The sequence below is a fragment of the Orbicella faveolata genome, unplaced genomic scaffold, assembly GCF_042242905.1.
Source record: "Orbicella faveolata isolate gen_17 unplaced genomic scaffold, um_ofav_v1 contig_48, whole genome shotgun sequence".
NCBI lineage: Eukaryota > Metazoa > Cnidaria > Anthozoa > Scleractinia > Merulinidae > Orbicella > Orbicella faveolata.
This window is the reverse complement of record NW_028301578.1, coordinates 11,250,968-11,272,865: the sequence shown is the minus strand read 5'-3', so window position 1 is coordinate 11,272,865 and position 21,898 is coordinate 11,250,968. Positions and strand designations below refer to the sequence as shown.

The 21,898-nt window shown below is 40.0% G+C and overlaps 1 protein-coding gene, 1 long non-coding RNA gene and 1 pseudogene across 2 annotated transcripts; 2 read left to right on the top strand and 1 right to left on the bottom strand.

Moving 5' to 3' along the window:
• Positions 1–346: 346 nt before the first annotated feature.
• On the top strand, positions 347–16,739 carry LOC149096527 (CUB and sushi domain-containing protein 2-like). Its single transcript, XM_089280701.1, has 5 exons — positions 347–517; positions 5,239–5,646; positions 7,646–8,026; positions 9,429–9,614; positions 11,513–16,739. Exons 1-5 carry the CDS (start codon positions 412–414, stop codon positions 11,761–11,763), a joined length of 1,332 nt encoding a protein of 443 aa, XP_089136827.1. The 5' UTR covers positions 347–411; the 3' UTR covers positions 11,764–16,739.
• Positions 14,554–16,483, bottom strand: LOC149096528 (uncharacterized; annotated as a pseudogene).
• A 1,517-nt stretch (positions 16,740–18,256) lies between the features above and the next one.
• On the top strand, positions 18,257–21,729 carry LOC149096526 (uncharacterized). Its single transcript, XR_016204433.1, has 2 exons — positions 18,257–18,393; positions 21,002–21,729. It is a non-coding gene; the product is annotated as an uncharacterized LOC149096526 (long non-coding RNA).
• Positions 21,730–21,898: the final 169 nt, after the last annotated feature.

Sequence of the window (21,898 nt, the reverse complement as noted above, 5' to 3'; positions counted from 1 at the left end):
CAGGTTCTTATATTTTTGGGTATTAAAATCATAGTGGGAAATTTCTGCCCGGAGGTTCTTGAAGTGCTTGGTTTTTACGCGAAGGTTAGCACAGTATCATTTCTAACTGAAAACACTGAAAGGACATCTGAATGGGAATGTTGCGAATGAATGCTAGCTGTCTACTATACTACTACAGCAACTTTATTTGCAGGTATTTTCAGACGTTTGCAGAGGCACCGTCGTTTCAGCACTGAATGACGTGGCTTACATGATGTTTAGTCAACCTCTATGACCTAAGTCACGGTACAGTCGTTCAAAAAATACCTTCCCTCCACTTCTCCCCATTCTTCTCTCATAGCGTACACTTGATCTATAAGTCTTCGGACTTCATCCCAGTTTAAATTACACAGTAAACATTCCAAAGCAACGATGGGAGCATACGGAAGAGTTCGTTTTGTGTTGCTATGCACAGTTTATATTTTAAAGCTGTCCAGTTATGACAATATCGTAATGGCTTCTACAATATCTCCCTCAGGTAAGCTGGATTTGGTAGTTCTCTTAACCAAGATCGAGAAGGAATGTGATGTGTCTTCCTGTTCGTATCATGTTATATCAATTTGATTTTCATACCTTCTACTCTCTGCAGTCTCACCTAATAACCCCTATCCGACTTCGAAACAGACTGCCAACTGTCTAGTGCTATGACAGAACATTTCCTAAACATAGGGGATGAAAGCGGGATGTGGATGGTCCTTTTTCCAGTGTTTTGAATGGCAGAGTCGAGTCACGAAAGGCGCACCAGTGAGAATTTTGGATTAAATTTTTCAAATTCATCTCTCGTAATCCTTCTTAATATTCCCAAACTCGGAAATATTCATCAAGTACTTTTACGAATTGGTGATTTCTAACATTTTGCGAAATGGAATATTTATGCCTGGGAGATACTGATTTTTGGTCGCTTGGAAAGGGGGAATAATGTTATTTATTCAAATCTACGGATATTTCATCTGCTTTGTAATAGCAAACCATAATTGTAAACCGATTTAATCCTATTGTGGGACTGCTGTCCCATTACAGTTTAACATCTCTTTCCTCTGCTAAGGAAGCCTGCGAATAGATTTCCAACCGGTTGTTGTTTAACAACGACTGAAACAACAGCCAGAAATCTGTTCGGGTGTGAATTGATCAATTGCGGAATCAGCGACAACAATGGCTCTCTAATGGCTATTCCGACAGTGCATTGTTAATAGAGGGAAATTGTTATAAAGCCCAGGCAAAGGAAGAAACAAAGATGACTAGATGGCTAGTTCGGATCTCAGTTAGAAGTAAACCATAGCCAAAAAATCGACCAAGAACTTATCACTTGTCGGGTTTCATAACCATTCCCTTTTATTAACTTTGAGGAAAGCAGACACTTTTTGGCGGCTTGAATCAAGTAAGGTCATTCCACGACCGCTGGAGTCATTCCAAGTAGTTGAGAACATAATAACACATTGAGGTCTTAATCTCTGTTTTGTGAGCGGCAGATAATATTTTGTGATATGTGGAACGCAGCCCGCAAATAGCTTTCAAATACAGAACATGAAAATGACGTTGAACAAGGTTGACTCGATCGGAAAATACGCAAATACGGTATCCAAGGAAGTTTAAGCATCGAATTAAGTCTCCATGCAGCTTTCAGACTAAATTGGTTTTAATCACAACGTAATGTTCAAAGTTCTCTTGAACAATTATTGAATTCGGTTTTCGTAATATCCACAATAATCATGGTTTTGGTAAGAGGCATTTAGCCTCGAGTGATAACACTTATCTCGCCTTGATTATTCTGGATATCAGACTGGTCTACGTAGCTAGCGGGATTTCGCGCGCGAGTGCTTTTGTTTTGGCGGCGAAGTCGTGGAGGGCTTAGTGAGGAGCACGGTATCGGTCTGTGTAAACGCATCCAAACACAGTATAAGACAACTAGACGCTGTGACGTCTTACTCGTTTAGAAAATGCATAAGTTTTACCAAGAAGAGATCAGAATAGTTGGGGAAAAACCTTAGGCCATCGTTAGGTATATACTTCTTACATTTTCAACAGAAACTTGGGCATTTCAACGCGAGCGATTTCTGATAAAATTTACTTCAAGACATTTTCATTGTCAAACATTTTCCATCTTCTTTCTTCCCTGCATAACAAAATACCTCGCGTGTCTGAACTTCCGATTATATCTAATCCTGTAACACTAAGTGTATCCTTTTTATGTTTCAAATGTCCTCTCCCATCTCTTTTGGCATCCCTGGAATCCAATTCGAGGTATTAAGTTTGCGGAGGCTCTCTTGAATCTATTCTAGTTGAAAAGTTATTATTTATTAGCTTCTTTTGATTCTTATGTCGCGGCTGCCTCTTATTATTTAACCACCGTTAATACAAAAGACAAAGGATGCGTTCCTTTGGGAGGATTCGGATCAGAATCACTGATACAAAATTACTCGGATCATCTTTTTGTTTTTAGTCAACGTGATAATGGAAGCAAAGTCTCTTACAAAATGAAAATCAAACCAAAAGAATTACAAGTAGTCGTGGCCGAGAACTGCCGTTTAAATTTTTATTAAATCCATTTTGAAATCACTGGTTATCCTTGCAATCTGATTGGCTCTCAATGGTGCGGTTTATTCACGAATCGCACTATTTTTTGCTCTAAATCGCATCTTTTTCTCAGCCATTGAGAATGGGACAGTAAAACAAAACAATCAATGAGATTTCAATATTAGTTTAAAGTAAACAATAAAATTTCAGGAAAATGAGAGGCAAAAAGCCATTGTGTGGAGAATTTAGCAACTACTATTGCTTTGTTGTTCTTGTTGTTTTTTTTTCCAAAAAAATTGACGAATGTAATTAATTACAGTTTCTAAATGACGATTATGAGCTCCTTCAGGCTGAACACCTACTTTAATGGAAGTTTCCAACTTTCAGTGTCCATTTTGACGAATATTTTGGCGATTTTTCTTCAACATCTGCTCAAAATCCGTATGATACCGAGTCCAGTAAAACATAAACAAACGAAAATCACACAGCAACAAATTCAGGGCCATCTCAAGAAGGTAGATGTTTCCTGGTTTCCGGTAGTTTCAAACGAAGCAACAAAAGAGCTCAACTCTGTCGCTGTGAATAAACATAGTCAAAATACACCCCGCGCCACAAAACAGTGGATGAATGAACGTCTTACGAAGCTGGTGCTAGTCCCGCCATCTTGGAAATATCTTGAAACAAATGGCGCCGCAAGAACTTGACAAGGTCCTGAGTATTGAGTCCTTCGCCGAGGTCACAAAAAGAAACGGAGATGATAACGAGCTGGACTCCCTTAAAATCATGCCATTAAACGGTATGAAAGAAAAAAAACGTACCACCCACTGCATCGTGCACTCGAGTTTCACAACTCAAAAGAAATCCATCGCAGAATTACGCAGGATGCACCTTCAAATTCCTTCTCCAAAGACAATGAAGTCTCAGCCTCAACCACAGAAGAAAGAAAGACCTTCCTTCATTGATTCAGGCGACGAGAATTGAACTTTATACCTGAAGTAGACTATTACCGTTCTCAGTTCAAAACCGCTTGTTTCTTTGTCATGCTCGGATGAGTTTTCGTCACATGACATCGTTTTGCATACTAAATGAGACGTAAAGGCGTTTCCGGTTCCGCTTTTTTTTTTTTAACAAACCGGCTACTGCAACAATACATCAAAAATCTAAAAATTAAGGCGGTAAAATTGTGCGATTTCAAAATGGATCTTATAAAGTGGCAATTGAACTGAGTGGAGTGCTATTTTGGTCTGAAATCATACTTGTGATTTCAAATCGAACTCGCGCTGCGCGCTCGTTCGATTTTGAAATCACGCGTATGATTTCAGACCAAATTGCACTCCACTCAGTTTAATTACCATTATGAATATAGTATTTTGGGGGGGGGGGAGGTGGGGGGGGGGAGGGTGCTCCTTTTTTGCTTCTCGTTTCATGAACTAAGGAATAAGGTGGACTGCCTGTAATCTAAGTATTTATGGCGGAAAATCCGAGCGTTATGTTACCTTATATTTCTTCCATGCCTTTTTTGCTTTCATGCTTTCGCGAAAAATGATTAATGTTCTGTGTTGGAATGCATGGTCGTCCATTTACCTCAACAGGGAGAAGGGCGTACATGTAAATGTGGCGGGGCTGCTCTTCGAAAAGTTGATTAACACGGCCACTTATAGCCAATGAACATTACTTCCGGCACAATTAATACACTACAATCGTGAGATCGTTCGTGAGTGTACGAAGCATGTTTCATCACCAAATACTGGGAGGTGGAAGTTTTGCGCTAAATTCGGCATGCATTTGATATTTGAACGTTTACAAAGAAACGGAGGAAGATTTTGACTCTGTAGAACCTCGACTTTCTTATGCACCGTTCAAGAATGTTCCACGGAAGCAGACCCAATTTTTTTGAAAGAAAAGGAAAAGAAAACCACTGCCGTGTTCTCTAAACAAAATGATTAAAATGACAAAAGTGAAATGCACGCGTATCATTATTCTTATTCGTACAGAAGCGAGAGTTAAGTAGCTAACCCTACCTAGCTAAACGAGACTGCTCAAATTTAAAAGGAAACATTTTTTGCGTACAGTAAACTTGGAAAATTTGCCTCACACAAAATCATGCGCATCATTTTTCATTTTGGGGAACATGCTCATGAGAAGGGCGAAATATCTATTTAACATTTTCCATTCTTTTCACGTAATTTATATGAAATTCTCAACGAACGAAATGTAATATTATTGGAGTTCATTGCCTGCGAGATTTCTTTCGATAAAGTCATAATTCAAGCCAAGAGTGTATCGTGTCGTTGAGAGGCTCGATCCTATACCGGCGAAATATTTATGAGTTAATTTGCATATTTATTTCGGCAAATTACATTTCTCTTCAAGCATTAAAACGCGCTTTGTCAAATTCGATATTTTAACATTTCCTCACAGTGTGTCACTGAATTACGATAGCGCCAATCTCGGTCCCAGGCATAACTTGCCGGGCCTTTGATTACGAGGTTGGCTCTGTAAAAAGGATCTGAGTGAAGAAGCCCGTGCTCAAGTAAACGTACTGAACAATGCCAGCAATCCAAGATAAGCGCTTTTGTCATTTTCACTCATGACTCATTTCGTTTTTGTTATTTGTCTCTACTGTTCAGAAAAGAAATGCAGTTTTGTCGTTACTGTAGCCAACTGATGTGTCCTTATTTACAGTGGATGGGTGTAAAAATTACACAGTCCTGAGTGAAGCAGACCGCGCTCAAGGACACATAGTGATCAACGCCAGCAATCATAGATGCGATAGGGATGACCTGGTACCAGGTTGGTATCGTTTCCAAGGAGCTGCCGGAGATCGGATGGCGGACAAATGTGTTCCCGAAAATCACTGCGGTACTCATGCTTCAGGTTGGCTTAATGGCTCACATCCGACAGTCGCTGAAGGTGTGGTAACTCGTAGAGTCTGTTATCACAATTATTGGTATTGGTATCACTGGTATCGGTCAAACGACTGCTGTTACTGGAGTAACAATATTAGAGTCAGGAACTGTGGAGCTTTCTTCGTGTATGAGTTACAAAAGCCACCTGGTTGTGATCTTCGTTACTGTGGTAACGGCAGCGCAGGTAAGTTGCCTTGTTTGCTTCTTTGAGTGTGTCAGTCAACAATCAGTCATCAAGCAGTCATCATCATCAATCATTAAGCAAAGTTTAAAACATTTTATAGAAGTAGTCCAGTGCCATCTTAACTTTTCGAATTTAAGGTCGCTCTGAAGCCCTCCGAATGAGAGTAAGGCTGTATCTTATCAATGTGAGCATAATTCTTACTGGTAATACGTAAAATATGCGTTTACAGAAGCTTCCATGTCACGCAATTCTTACCGTATTAGTAAAAATATTACAACCCCTTTTATCCTTTAGTTCTTTATCATTAACATCCAACATTTACATTGGAGAGCAGGAATGGCGCAGTGGTGAGAGCGCTCGCCGGCCCGGGTTCGATTCCAGCAAGATATCATCTGTGGGCTGAGTTTGTTGTTTGTTCTCGACATGCTCCGATGGTTTTTCTCCGGGTTCTCCGGTTTTCCTCTTTCCAGAAAAACTAACATCTCCAAATTACAATTCGAAGAGGACAGAGGACCCGCGTGAAAACCAGCCAAGGCTGATGTGGCTTCCTCTCTAAATATCTGCTTTAATTATTTCTACGAATCACGGTATTTTTCTCTTGTCATTCTGTCATTAAAAGGTACCAAATGTACTCTCTCAACCCAACAGCGGACAACTTACGTACTGTCTAGTGTCTCTGTCTCTGTGCATTGTCGTTCAGAGTGAGACAAAAATTAGGGAGCCTAAGCAATGACGATGGCGACCCGGAGGACAACGCCTATTAAAAAGTGAATCTATATTTTACCCTGGAATTTCGCAATTGTTTAGATCTGTTCATTGCGCCAATCAACAGCAGAAGTTGCTCACACTAAATATGTAATGCCAGATTTCAATGCCATTAAGAATACGACAAGTTAGTTGTCGTCTTTTGCGTCCTCTAAAATATGCAGAACTTAGACCTTTCACGTTGCTGTTTTGCGGAGGATGGTTGAGACGTGCACAGCCATTGTTCTGCTTATTAAGCCTTTTGTTTGGTGGCGTTCTCGTTGTCGTTGCCGTGGTGGTTTCCCGTGGTTTTCTATAATAACCAAATGCAAATAATTAAATTCCAGCCACGTGGGGACGTCGACATCACACCTGTTTGAACAGCAAACAACAACAACAAAAAAAACTAGCGTGTCACTGGAATTCTTTTTTTCCTTTTAGACCCAATTTATATGGTCTCGGGTACCCGAGACAACCCTCCCCCGAGTTACCCTGGCTGAGGTAGCTTTTAGCTCATTTCTTTGGAAAATTCAACCAAGCGTTTACATTAGGATCGCAAAACCGTCCCAGGGAGCAGGGCAACTCGGGTGAGCGAGTTGTCTCGCCTCAGAGGTAAAAGTAACCCTGGCAAGCGGGACAACTTTTCTTCTTGCGAGCTTAACCGGGGCAACTCTCGGCGTGGCGAGTGTCATGAAATGCCTAAATTTAGGATTTAAAGCAGAAATTCGTATCAAAGAAGTGAAAATTAACTCGGCAAAACCCACTGTGATCGAATGACCGAGGGAAACGCAAAGAAAGAGGGATATGTGCCACCTTCATTATTCAAGAAAGGTTATGAATAATGATACAGGGTACCCGAGACCATGTAAATGGGGCCTTATAAGGTACCTCAATTAAAACACACCGGAATAACTAGCCGGTTGAAATTCAAATCCCTAGAGCTTAGCGTGTTTGCTTAAGAGATTGGCGAAAGTACGTGTGCAAACATGGTGGCCCATGAAGCCGACGTTCATCTTCGGTTTCTCAGACTACAATTATTTATAGATCTCCACTCCCCCCTGGATGGAAAGCTAGTTCACCGTTCACTGTTCATGTTTAATCACCATACCCATTCATCAGGATATTTTTTAAGCTCTCCTGCTTGCCAAACATTTATCAATCTTGACTCACTCGGTTTTGTTATTTGTCACTACTGTTCAATTAAGAAACGCAGTTTTGTCGTTACTGTAGCCAACTGATGTGTCCTTACTTATAGTGGATGGGTGTAACAATTACACAGTCCTGAGTGAAGCAGACCGCGCTCAAGGACACCTAGTGATCAACGCCAGCAATTATAGATGCGATAGGGATGACCTGGTATCAGGTTGGTATCGTTTCCAAGGAGCTGCTGGAGATCGGATGGCAGACACACTTGTTCCCAGACATCACTGCGGTACTCGCTATCCAGGTTGGCTTTCTGGTGCTCACCCGACAGTCGCTGAAGGTGTGGTCACTCGAAGTGTCTGTTTTTTCGCGTTAAACTTTTGGTGTAGCCGGTATCAAAATATCAGAATAAAGAACTGTGGTGGGTATTTCGTGTACGAGTTACTGAGGACGTATGGCTGCCCAGATCGGTATTGCGGTAACGGAATCGCAGGTACGTTTCTCAGGATTTTTTTCATTATTTCAGACAGCAGCCAAAACATCAAGTCGCTGTTATGATCTGACATGTTTTTATTGTCGTGGAACAGGTTAAATTGTATTCTTTTGCAGAAAAGGTGACTGTCGAAGCTGACCGCTTAACCCACTAAACTCCTGAGCCCCAAGGGAAAGGGGGTGGGGGGGGGGGGGGTGTTAAATATAAATGTGGCGGAGGCTCAAGAATTCACACCACACTTATCTAAACCATCAACAAAGTAGGGCGGCATTTCTCAATTTCTTTAAATGCGATCGTGAGAGAATACCTTTTATGGATATCAACATTGACTTTCTGCTCTCTACACCGTAATTATAATAAGCGATATAAAAATTCTTAATGGGCCATTTCCAAGTTTCCTTTTGCCTCTTTTTCAAAACGAGTCTTCGTGCAAAACCTCTCATCTGAAAGTCAGTTTTGTATTTTCATGAAAATTTGCGCATGAACGGTTTAGGCCGTCGATAGGTTTTTAATCCGAGGTAAAAGGCAACTAGGAAAATCCCTAAGTAACACGACATGGACACGCAGTCTTTGGTAACGAAAAGAAGTGACAGTTGCTTCCTTGAATGGCAGGGTCCGAAATTAACGGTCGTCCAGTCGTCAGAGACGACCAGAATTTAACACTGACGACCAAATCGCAGAACATGGTTGCCCATTGGACGACCATAATTCAAGCTCCCAGCCTCTTGAAGATGTGAACAGTTGCTAAAGACCTTAAAATTTATAATCTTGGGTCAAGATTTCTGTATGAGAAATGGAACAGTAAAATAGCCAGTCCATTCCTTACGATTCGCACACGAACGTTCGTTTACTCCGCCATCCTGTTTTGCATTTTACCGCTGAGCGGTAATGACCCAAACTCTTAGAAACTCCCGGATGTACATGCCATGTGCTTCTCTCAAAATGGCGGTATTTTAACACCTCCGACAAAACAAAGGGTGATGATTATAGAAAACAAAAAGAAGCACCAAAAGATTCGGAAGGCCAAGGAGAAAAGTAAGAAAACCCGAACGGAAGCCTCCGGGCCAAAAAAATCACGGCCTCGAAAATTTCAGCCGCAGTGGACAAAACACAAACAATCGTTGTATGTCATTCATTTTATTCAGCTGTACAATCGAATACTTCACTTTAATTTTATTAAGTTATGGCATGCCTCCTTTTATTGCTTGACGACTAGATTTCATCTCGGGCGCCTAGATCTGAAAAGATGGTTGTCCAATGGGCAACCTACTTCAAAAGTTAATTTCGGACCCTGAATGGAGCGATTTTTTTTGGATACTTTACCAAATGCACAATTGCTTTTAGTCACGGCAGGGTCAACTGTTCATTTAAATTATCTCTGCGTTCTTTTTTCGCACTGCAGTTTACACTTGTCCAGCGTTGACTGTACCAACAAATGGAATAAAATTTGGATGTCCAGAGAATACAACAATGTACAAAGATACTGTCTGTCAGTTCTCGTGTAATGATGGCTATATAGGGTCTGGTTCTCAAGCAAGGAGATGTCAACACGATGGAACTTGGAGTGGACAAGATTTTACTTGCCAAAGTAGGTATTACACGAGTTTGCCAATAGATACTTTGATGATGACAATTTTATGACGTCGACAATCAGAGAATTGAAAGCCACTATTAAAATTTAAAATTCGGGTAGAAGTTAACTGTAATAATGCATAATAACGCATCAACTACTATCTGCGAGCAAGGTGGGATGTCAGTTTAAGAGAAATAAACGTATAAGGACACTGTTTATTATTCGATGCAGTTTTTCCATTCTTCTTTTTGGCCGATGGCGCACCACGCGACTTGCGGATAACTGCCTGCAATTACGTAATAGCTTGCTCATGCACAGTACCATCTTAATGTGTTTTGCTGCAAATAATATTCTGCTCATGCGTAATTTTGTGTGAAAAAATCGGCGGTTCCCTGAGCTGTCAGAGAGAGAATTTTTAAAGAGTTTTTAGAAATATGAAAACAAACTTGGTGATCGGGGGATAAAACAATTATCGAACTCGGTTATCGCAATATGTCGTGATTTGTCAGTGGCGAGCGATATTTTGCTCAACCTCGTCCAATAAATGTTAATTATTCCTATTATTGTAGGAATAATATTCTGCGTCATCATATGCAGGAACACTTGCCTGTCAAGAACCCTAAACGCAGCTCTGCAGTGGTTCCTTCTGTCTCTGCAAAGTATAATGTTATTGCTACCTATCAACAATGTTGAGAATCTCCTCTTAACAAATCTGTGAAACATGTATAGCTACCTGTGGTATAAGTTTCTTTAATTCCACATCTTTTACTATTATCGTCATCAACTGTACGTACATAGAAACACGACTTTTAACCAATCGGCGCGCGTATTTTCTTAAGACTGTTTTCTAACAGAGTTTATAATATAGATAGGACCCTGAGCGCGCTCTGATTGGTCGAAAATCCATGTTTTATCAGAGTATAAAAATAGAAAAAGCGTATTGTGTTGTTTTTCCCCGCATTACCTCTATATCATAAAGCAAATGAAGAAGTTCCGGACATTTGAGAACACTCGAGAAATGTAGAAAACACTCGCCTGCGGCTCGTGTTTTGTACATTTCCCTCGTGTTCTCAAATGCCCTTCGTGTTTTATCACAGTGTAATACACGTTTTAGGCTTCTTTATTTGTTAAATAAATGATGAGAACTATACTACGCGAACAATTTAATGAGATAAATGCATGAGACGAAAAGATACATGAAAATCTGCTTTTTGGTCATTTTGTTGGACGTTAAAACCATAATGCTATACTTTACTGACCAAGCCGGAATATAAATCTCCTTAAGGTCATTCCGCTGAAATAGAACCTGCACTGAGATTTTTGTAAAACTTTGCCTATCGATTGTTTATATTATAGGAACTTAAATTTTGAAATAAAAATGAGGGGTCCCCATGTTCGTTTAGGACTAAAGCACCTTGTTTATACCCATATAAATCCTTACAATAGCACCATGATTGTAGTTACGATTGCTTGCTAAATTCACGTTTCCGACGATTCCTTTTTGTTCTACACTGAGAATTGGTCCATATTTATTTTGCACAGAGAAATTTATTACTTAACTCAAAACAACAGAAAAAAATGATAGGTCACCATACTCGTTTGCGAGAAAATGATGATTTACCTCTATGGCGAGGTCCAGCTGTAAAGAAAAAGCCGCCATTTTTAATGCGTGCGTGCTAATCACGCGTGAAATTATGCCCAGTAGGGATGCGCAATGCAACACTAAGGAATGACCTTAAACTGACGTTCAAAGCCAGTTATTGGTGAAATTATTCCAGGATTTTAATCGACAGTAGCGTGGATTACGCTGGCCGTTTTACAGGATGTAACTGGTTCCGCTATGTCATCAACACCAAATTGTTTGATGTTACTGCTGTCTCGCAGACCATCCACGTTGTTTACCTTATTTTTAGCTGTCACTTGCTCGAAGTTATCACCACCAACCAATGGCGAGCTATTAGGATGCAATACAGCAGAGATGTTATACAACACCGTATGCAGGTCTTCTTGTAAGGAAGGATTTGAAGCGAAAGGTTCAGTGGCTAGAAGATGTACAGAAAATGGAACTTGGAGTGGAACCGACCTTGTCTGCACAGGTAATTATTACTGTATTGTAATTATTGCTTATTCAAACTTTCAAGTGGTGTTCTATAACAAATTATGAGTGGTTGGTTTTCTATTCGCCGCTGCAAAATGCTGGTGATGTAACTCGCGCTCTAATTGGCTAGTTAGGCCGGTCGTTTTACACGAGGCTACGCAAATAGCGTCGCATACTTTTTGTTGGCTTAGTGTTAGACCAAAAAACTGGAAACGGCCGCAAAACGTGATCCAAACACTGAAGAATGTTTTAGAGAATTCAAGTTTAAGCGTGATAACTCGCGCCCTGATTGGCTATGCCGGTCGTTGTCCACCAGGCTATGTAAATATCGTTGCATACTTTTTGTTGGCTTGGTTTTGGATACAAAATAGAAAACGACCGCGTGTTGTTCACAAAACGAAATCCCAATACTTGAGCCAAAGTTGCGAAAATCTCGAATTTTAGCGTACAATTTAACAAATCGAATGTGGCCGTAGCGTGGTCTGTACTCTTATCGACAACGATATGCGTCGTCACAGTGGTCAAAATGTTGTGGACTTACGAGGCGCAGCCGAGTGAGTCCACAAGAAATTTTGACCACTGTGACGACGAATATTGTTGTCGGTAAGAGTACAGACAACGCTAGACCACATTCGACTTGTTTTTCTACCACAATATCAACGTCAAAGAAAATTATTTTTTCAGAGCGTGACCAAGAGCGTGACACATTGACGCGAGCAGCGTTGTCTGGATTCTTATCGACAATGGCAAATTAGCAAATCAGATATCGAGATTAGTGGCACTTGGGGTAAAAAAGTAAAATTTACACACTAACTCATTATTCTTTGATGAGCATACGCGTTTACCGTACACTAAAAGCCATCCCTCTTTTCTTTGTCCGTCGACGGGAAAATGGCCATTTGCTACAAGGCGAGAATTGCTTATCACAAAAAAAGTGCGCTGAAGATTATCTTAACGTCCATTGCTCAAATTGACTGCCTAAACTGAGCTATTTTGGTTTCGATCGACGTATATCTAAAAATCAACGCTATGTATATATGCAGAAAATATTTACAAGTTTCTGTTTATATACGGTATGCACATCCTTTTGGCCATCTTGGATCATTGATCGATACGAGATCGCCAATTTATCACTTTTACCACTATTAAAGATTGCTATTCGATCTTAAATTGTGGAGTGTTATTTCTTATGACTACTGTCGGTGACGAGTGATCCTATACATCAAGGCAGAAACGCATGGATCAATCGATACACGATCGTAAGATATCTCGATTAATCAAATCCGTGAAGGTCTTTCTTATATGAAGGACTTCATGTGAAGACCCTTGTGTAAGGAAGGGTCTCTATTTTAAGGCACCTATATAAAGGCCTTTGAATATACTGAAAGTCCTTTATTAGAGACCTTATTACATACGTCTAATAAATGTCCTTATGCAAAAGTACTTGTGCAAAGCTCCTTTTATAAGGATAGCTGTATCAAGGTCCCTGTTTGGTGGTCCTTGTATACAGTCCTAGGTCCTAGTATCAAGGCCTTTGTATACAGGTCCTTATACTAAAACATAATTGTATAAATAATCTTTGTGTAGAGTGCTTTCTGTTGAGGTCCTTGGGTAAATCCATTGTATTAATGTTGGTGTTGAGTATTTTAAGGTATTTGCGGTGCCGTTGAGGCCCAAGGAGCATCTATTTGAAGAAGGACACCTTTTAGACCGACAGAGGTGCTTGAATCCAGGATCAACTGAATACAACACGCTGTGAGCCCCATGTGTCAAAATGCAAATTCTTCTTACTAGTCTAAGCGTTATGCACTGATTAATTGGGAGAATTTTTCCTTTTCTAATGACCTGTATTCTGGAAAATATAATTTCATATGATGGTGCTCAACTCGGCAACAAGATTTTCGATGTACATAATACAATAGTAATACAGTAATTCAGGTTTTGTATAGGTAGTTTAATTAAGTATTATAGAAATCGGTTGTTTTCAATATGGGACTAGAGGCTAAATGAACTGTTGGGTTTTGGAGTTAGCTCCAGGCTTTTCATGTTTATGCCCTTCCATGCTGGTACTCTGTATTGAGAAATACAGTAATGATCACCCTTAGCTCGGGGCCTGGGGTGGAGAGGAGGGGGGCTGGTTAAGGAATCATATGAGGGTAGAGCATAGTTTGTAAACTTCCACTGGCGCAGGTAAATGATAGCCCTGTGATCAAGATAAGTGGTAAACCTGTGATCAAGGTAAGTGGTAAAGCTGTGATCAAGATAAGTGGTAAACCTGTGATCAAGATAAGTGGTAAACCTGTGCTCAAGATAAGTGGTAAACCTGTGATCAAGGTGAGTGGTAAGCCTGTGATAAAGGTAAGTGGTAAGGCTGTGATCAATGTAGGTGGTAAACTTGTGATCAAGGTAACTGTTAGACCTGTGATCAAGGTAAGTGGTAAACCTGTGATCAAGGTAAGTGGTAAACCTGTGATCAAGATAAGTGGCAAACCTGTGATCAAGATAAATGGTAAACCTGTGATCAAGGAAAGTGGCAAACCTGTAATCAAGCTGAGTGGTAAGCCTGTGATCAAGGTAAGTGGTTACCCTTTGATCAGCAATTTCTCAGTCATGCAGCTCATTCTTTTAAAGACCAACAGACTGAGAATCTGATAAAAAGTAAACTTATTGCAGTCTTGAGTTAGTGTTCAACGAAGGAGGCAACTTAATGAGTAATACAATCTATATAACCCAAAAATTACAAGGGGATGCTTTAACAAGCTGTTTATTTTACACCAGTTCTTCTAGCTACAAATAACAAATAACTGTTTACAACCGTGCACATGCTAACAATGTATTCTTCTGTTTACTTTGTGTTTACTTCCAGTTCTTCTGTATAATGCTACTCAGGCTCGTTTTCAGGTCTTTCAGCAGGGCCTGCGCTCGTGACGTCCTCCTCCGGGGGACCCTCCAGCACTTGCTCCTATGTCCCCGATGACATAAGCGAAAGAATCAACACACACCCTGCCCTGGTTATTGCTTTCAGACCAGTTCTTCAAGTCTTCGCCGAACCAGACCCTAAGCTCCATATAGGAGTGCAGATACAGCGGGTAGTCAAAGTTGGAGAAGGCCAGCTCGTCAGAATGCTTATCGTCCACTACGGGCATGGTGTACCACAATTCTGACCCGTGCTTTATAAACTGCTGCAGTGGAAATATCACGTTGTCGAGTCTGTCGGTAATGATGACGTTCAAAAGGTGTGCCTTAAAGGAGCTGTATCCATGGCAACCCCAGCGACTGTTGTAGGCGACGTCAGAGACGCATCATACCTCGCCGCTTCGGTAAACAAGCTTCAGGGCACCGACTAGCATGCCTTGCGCACCTCGGTATATCACGTGACCTGGACGGTTGTTTCTGGCCTCGAAACATACGGGATGGTGACCATAGTTGATTTGATACCAAGCAGCTTCGCCTTAAGAAAAATTCAAACAACAATCAGAACTTATTAAATAAGCTATGCCACAATATCGTAAAGAATTTTTCTGATGTACAAAATTACTTTCAAAGTGAAGAGTAGATAAGGAATTTTAAATGTAGAAATAACATTAACTCGGAAAAATATCCAAGTTCCGGATGGGATTTGAACCCACGACCCTCCGTGATCTAGCCGGACGCTCTAACCACTGAGCTACTGGAGCCTCTCTGGAGCCTCTGAACAAGGATGAAATGTGGGTCTTTGACTGGAACCGCATCGCGTGGTCACACAGCCAAATGATGACTTGGTACTCATGAAGTCACTAACTGCATGGCGCAGTCAGGGTGAGGAAGTTCAAAGATGCAACCAAACACCCTCCAAAGTGAGTATTATAAGGAACTTTAAATGTAGAAACAACATCAACGCGGAAAAAAACCAGACTGAAAAAAAAAAAAAAAGCGATGCGGTTCTAGTCAAAGACTCACACTTCACCCTTGCTTACCATAGAGTCTCCAGCAGCTCAATGGTAAGAGCGTCCAGCTGGATTACGAAGGGTCGTTGGTTCAAAGCCCATTTGGAACTCGATTTTTTTTTTCCAAATTGAAAAGAGAGTCTTAAGGTAGCGATGGAATCTCAGTTATTTGATGTTCGGCTATTCTCAGCTATCACTTAAAATTTTAGGCCACTTCTTAACTATCAGCTATTTAAGTCATTTTTTTTTTTTTTCAGCTCAAAGTTAAAATTTTGAACATTTTCAATTAGCAGTTGAAATCTATTCAGCTTCTCTAGATAGAAGACTCACAAAGAAGTAATATTAAACCGTCAATAAACTAAGGCTGTTACTACTCAAGAAGATTAACTAAAAAGGGATTCCTTATATGGAAAGGAAAATGCACGTTTTGTGTTCCTGTGCGGCAGAAAACGCAAACAAATGATTGCTATAATAATAAGAAAAAACCCTTCAGCCAAGGAAATGAGGCTTATTACCTAATATAGGAAAACGTTCCAACTGCAAATATATAATCTCTTGACAATAAATTTTGGATTGTATTTTTTACGTTGATCTACGTACAGAAAAGTAGAAGAGATTTTGAATTTTACGTAACCATCCGTCTTCTTGATGCAAGCCTTACTCACTTATGAGAGGTTTTCAAGATATCTAGTCATTGAAGTGAATGAAGAAAAAAATTGATATCTTGCAATTGTGATTGCTTACGAAACGTGGAAGAAAAGGCAAGGTCCACTGTAATTATAGAATGACGAATTTGTGAACACGTTTAAAAACACACCTTGAAATATCTGGTACAACAAGACTGCAAAAAGAGTATGCATGTTTTATCAAAGACGATGTCATTTTCGTGGGATGGGATATGGGTCGACTGGCGATATCTTCTCCTTTGTTTCAAGGAGGCCTTTGAATTAATGCGAGGACGAGTAGAAAATATCACAATAACTGGTTACGCAAAATTATTTACATAGGTTCTAATTTTCTTTATGAAATTAATAAGAATATTAAGTACTTGTCAAGATTGTTTACATAATGATTGATTTAATGGAAATAAACAATCTGTTGGAAAGAATTAAACAATTACCTGCCTGTATTTACCTGCTTTTCTTACAATGAAAGGCACAACTCTGATCCACTTTTTTGCTTTGAAAATTTCTATCGGTCGTGGGTGGTGGGTCGTAGGTAGTTGGTGCAACTCGTGGGTGATTTAAGAATTTGATTCTGTTGTTAGTCACTGTTTAGTTATTAGCGTAGCTCTGAACACAGTTTAACGTAGCGTGGTGCAGGCCCGCGGTGTTCCTCCTATTGGTAAGTGTTTTTACAAAGAAGTGTCGCGCACCCCCGTTAAAGTTACCTTTCGTTTATATAAACGACGCGATATGTTTTTACGCGATTGTTTCCCACCTACCGGATTTTGGTGTGTAACCCTTGTCACTTTAGCAAATATAAGCGTTCATTGTTAGTTCCGAAATATGTTCTCTAGGCACTTGCACACTGATGAATTGTGTGGGTGGGGTCGGTGGGGGAGGCGAAAGAAGTTGTCAAACTGGGATTGAGAGGAGAGGAGAAATTGTGCTGTGGTGCTCTCTCTACATTTTGAACCTTACTCTTAAAAACAAAACAGTTGTTACCGCCTCTGGAAATAGGGTTAATACCAGTTTGATGCTCTCTGTTTGAGCCTGATATGGCCATTTCCAAGTGGTTATATTTCTTTATACAGTGTCTATCAACCAATTAAACCTAAGCCATTTTCAAACCCTGCAAAAAGTTGCGTCTTATCATGCTTATCAAAATTTGCAGATAAGATAAAAAATTTATCGTGCATTTTTTGTTTAATTATAAGCCCTAAAGCTGTAATTAACGGTGTTTTAGCAGGTCATACTGTTGCTATGGTAACCTACCGTGTCACGAAAATGGTAACAACGTGCTCACCAATGATCGGGCACCTTTTGATGCCATGATTGTAGCAAGTGATAGAGTGGTTGTAACGACCCATCAAAATCTAAGTGCTGGAAACTGTTTTGAGCCACCTTAAGTGGTAACTTATAGGGTTTTAATGAAACTTGAGTAGTTCCTACATTAGTCCCCTTTAGAAGTTAAATTCAAATTTTCTCGCGAGCATCCCTGGCTTTTTCATATGGGAGCTTCCCCGGGTTCCAAATGTCTAAAAAGAAGTGATAGTGAAGGAGTGAAGGAGTGATGAGATGTAATCACTTCACCACTGCAACTTGGAAAATAATATTTTCTAAGTTAAAAAGGAAAACGCTAGCAAAGATACAAAAAATGTGAACAATTTTAAATAAGTCGCTCCCATCATGACAATACAAACAGGAAAAAGAATTCGCAGTCATCTTTACTGAGAAACACGGAATCAGACTCCTTACAACTACCACTAAAGGACAAACTCTCGATAATTTTTTTCATAATCGTGTTTCGTGCTTTCTCAAAGAACGTTCTTTCACAAGGCCGTAGTGTGTTCATATAACTCGGTCCTTCACGGCAATCAAGACAGCATTTTAGAGATTCCAGTTATATATTGGTCACGCTTTGCTTCGCACGAACAACAAATTGTCAATCAAGCGTTGCACAGTTTGTCTGAGTCTAGCGGTCGGTGGTGTTTTTAGCGCAAGCGTTGTGTTCTATTCAAGATATGGCTGAACTGTAAGGATAAGGAGAGAAATGAAAACATTGATTGTATTGTGCTTCTCGCTTTGCCTTGTGGGAGGTAGTGAAGGTATATGTCATACTTCATGCTTTGCTTTTAACGCATCCAATTTTGCATGGTTGCAGTGCTGTGTTATATAATCTCGACATGTTCTAAAGATTAAATCACTTTCCTTTTAAACTAAGTGAAGAAAGTTCAGACACAGCTTTCGAGGAACGGGTCTGATTTCTATTCACCCGTCCTCATTTCGTAATTTCAAATGTTCTAAACGATGACAAACATGGACTACCGCTAATACTATGATAAGCAAAATTTAGTGAGCCTCTCAGTAGACTGTTCAACGTGTGTCTAGAGAAACATCTGTTTTGGTTTCTCAATTCTTTGCATGCTTTTATATGCTGTAATTTCTCGCAAAACTGAGCTTGTTGCCACAACTTTCTGCAGATCTGTTTCAAAACTTGAGTTAAATTGCAACTCATTCCAATGATACTCGGATAAAGCTCTGTCTCGTAATAAATTCTAAGATTCATTTTCATATTGTTCGCGATACTTTTGCTTTCTCATAACCAGTGTCTGATTTCGAAATGAGTTTAATCATTTTTCTTCAATGTTTTCTTCACAATAAACCTGTAAGTTTACCGTAAGTAGGTGTTAAGTTTCCGCAACGAGGGCTAAAATATGACCTTAGACTCGGTAGAAAGAAGACAAAGAAAACACAACTTTGATCACATTGCAAGTTAATGTATATGAAACCTCTTGAATTTTAAACTGCGGAGAAAGATATGATGGCATGAATGATAATGAGGCCAACTCAAGCAGTAGTGAAAATAACACCCGATAAAAGTCATGTAGACAACTGCTTTAGTCGTCTACATAACTGCCATGATTATTCATACGTTGCCGTTCCCGGGCGAGGATAACACACGACATCTGGGTGGATACGCACGCAACATATCAACACAACATACCCTCGCCACCGTGTTACACCACACAACATCTTGCAACATATTCCAACGTGGGCAAGCATTTGAAAGAGGTACGCAACAGCTGCACTATATTGCCTGCGTTTGTCTGGGCCTAAGCGGCCATTGTGAAGTCCACAATAGCAATTTAATAAACGCTGGTAACAATATCTAAGACAAAAAAACAAGAACATTATATTGACATCTCTTCAATAAAGTTACCATTAAGGGCCGAACGTAACGACACTCGGTTTAAGTATTGAGCTTTAGCACTTCCATTTCCTTCGTAGCTTCCATGCTGTCGCGGGCAAACAAGTACTAGTTTGTATTTTAAGTCTTGTCGAGGTATTGAACAGGCACGAGAAACAGATGAAGGAAGAAAAAGCCGTTTCCTTCTTAGACAATGCTGGACTCTGAAAAAATAATCGAGCGGTCTCAGTCGGCAGTCGAGCGAGACCAAGCCAAACACAAAATTGGTCTTGAAATGTATAAGAAACTATTGCTTGGTCTCGAATTTAACAAACCCAATAAACAAAATGTTTATGAGATTAATTATTTTAAAAAATTCAATTTTTCTCAGTCTCAAAATAATTGTTCACACAGATTGATGTCAGGAATGCAACATCAAAGCATCACTTCTTAAAGTCATTTAAAATAAACACATAAGCTTAAGTATAACTCACTACAGCTCACGGCCAACTGTATCTCAGCTATAAGGTGGCTCCCACACTACATCAAACTGATTTGAGAAGCACCAACTACAGAGGACACAAATTCCTTTCATTCAAAACCCGAATCGAATGGCCTCCACTGTTGACCGCAACCGCAGGTTTTCTGAGCGTATTTTTCAACTCCTGCAATATTCAAGTCAACGTTCAACTTTTCGGCTCACAGGGCTGCTCTGATGGCCAAAACTGACTTGACTTTTCCAGCATTTTCTTTAAGATTTATAGATTTTGCCGTTCAATTCTGCTTTAGCTGTAAGTTTTTACTCCACGAGAAGCGAGTTTGACATGGGCGTGATTTTCTTAGGCCAATCACAATTCTTTGCTACGCATAGCAACCAATGGGAATGTGGCTTTATTTTGTACAGACAATAGATTACGTCAAGTTGCTATTTCCTTGTTTGCCAAAGTGGCCAAAGGCCGGCTTTCGAGTTATGTGAAAGATTTGGAAATAAAAAGGCTTTTTTCTGTAGCAGTTTGTTTCTTTATTATATAAAACAATTAGATTCTATGTTGCCGTGCCTCTGTTCAATAATAGATCACAGAAGACGTCAAAATGTGGTAAGAACACCAACCGGCTATCGTCTCGGGCGTTACTTTTTTGTTCTGTTGCCACATTTTGACGTCATCTATGATCTATCACTAAACAGACACACGGCAACATGGAATCTATTTGTTAAATAGAAGATATCGTTCCGACTATTAAACAATCATCTTCGTTACAAGCCATCGGCGAACTTGTGACTTCTACAAATCATCATGTCCATTCTCTTAGTATTTAATTAGCAAAATTCATTTCATCTTGTTTTGATCGACGCAATATTCTTCTTTCAAATCAAACCTTTGTAACTTGATCGCTTTATCATAACCTTCTTCTGGTGTTCACGATAACCATTACTGTTTAGTTTTAGTCTACAAAAGCTTTTGCAACACGGTATGTATATATGATCACGCAAATAAATCCAGTTGTTATTGTTGTGGTTTTTGTAGGTCAGAGCACCGCTACCCCAAGTGTGGCATCGTTCAGTCCAATAACATTCGTGGAATCGTCCGCTGCAACACTAAATGTGGGATCGCCCAGCGGCGAAATAAGTAGGGAGACGTCCAGCACAGGAAACACTCTGGAATCGTCAAGTGAAACAATCAATGTGGTATCGCCCAGCGGCACAATAGATGTGCCATTGTCTTACGTAACGGCATAGACATTAAATGCGGGATCCTCCACCGCAGGATCATTTACGACTGCTGCATTACATTCAGTGTCACATTCAGTAAAGCCATCGCAAGACACTACAGCACCCATCTCAACCACTGAGACCGACGTGGAACCAACGATAGCATCAACAGTAAAACCAACAATAACGTCTTCTATAAATGGGAAGTAATACCTATGGGTGAATGGTTACAACTGCGCTGAGTTCAGTTGCCTTATATTGTCTTCTAGATTCCACCGGAAAAAAGAGAGGTTTTGATTCGCCGATTCGACAAATGGATATTTTTATTCGCGATTCCACTAACCTAACTAACCATGTTTGCCTCTACCGGTCGCTAGGAAAACTTTATGACTGATGTTATTGATTAACACGCCAACTGATAGCCAATGTGTTATGTATGGTAGCCTAGGTAGCCTCGGTACTAGGGTGCACGTTAGCCTCGTTATGATGTATCTATAAGGAAGAATGACTTTCAAAATAAACGGTTATTTTGTTCTTGTGGTACGTTACTATCTACTTGTTGAAACACAATGAACATTACTTCCGGTGCGCGGTACTCCCGAGATCCTTCAGGATGTCAGCTTGGAAATGACTTGGTTTCTAGCTGACAGGTAAGATCTGAGATCTGCAAAAATTTACTGCAAGCTGAGAAATCACCGAAACTTTAACTGAT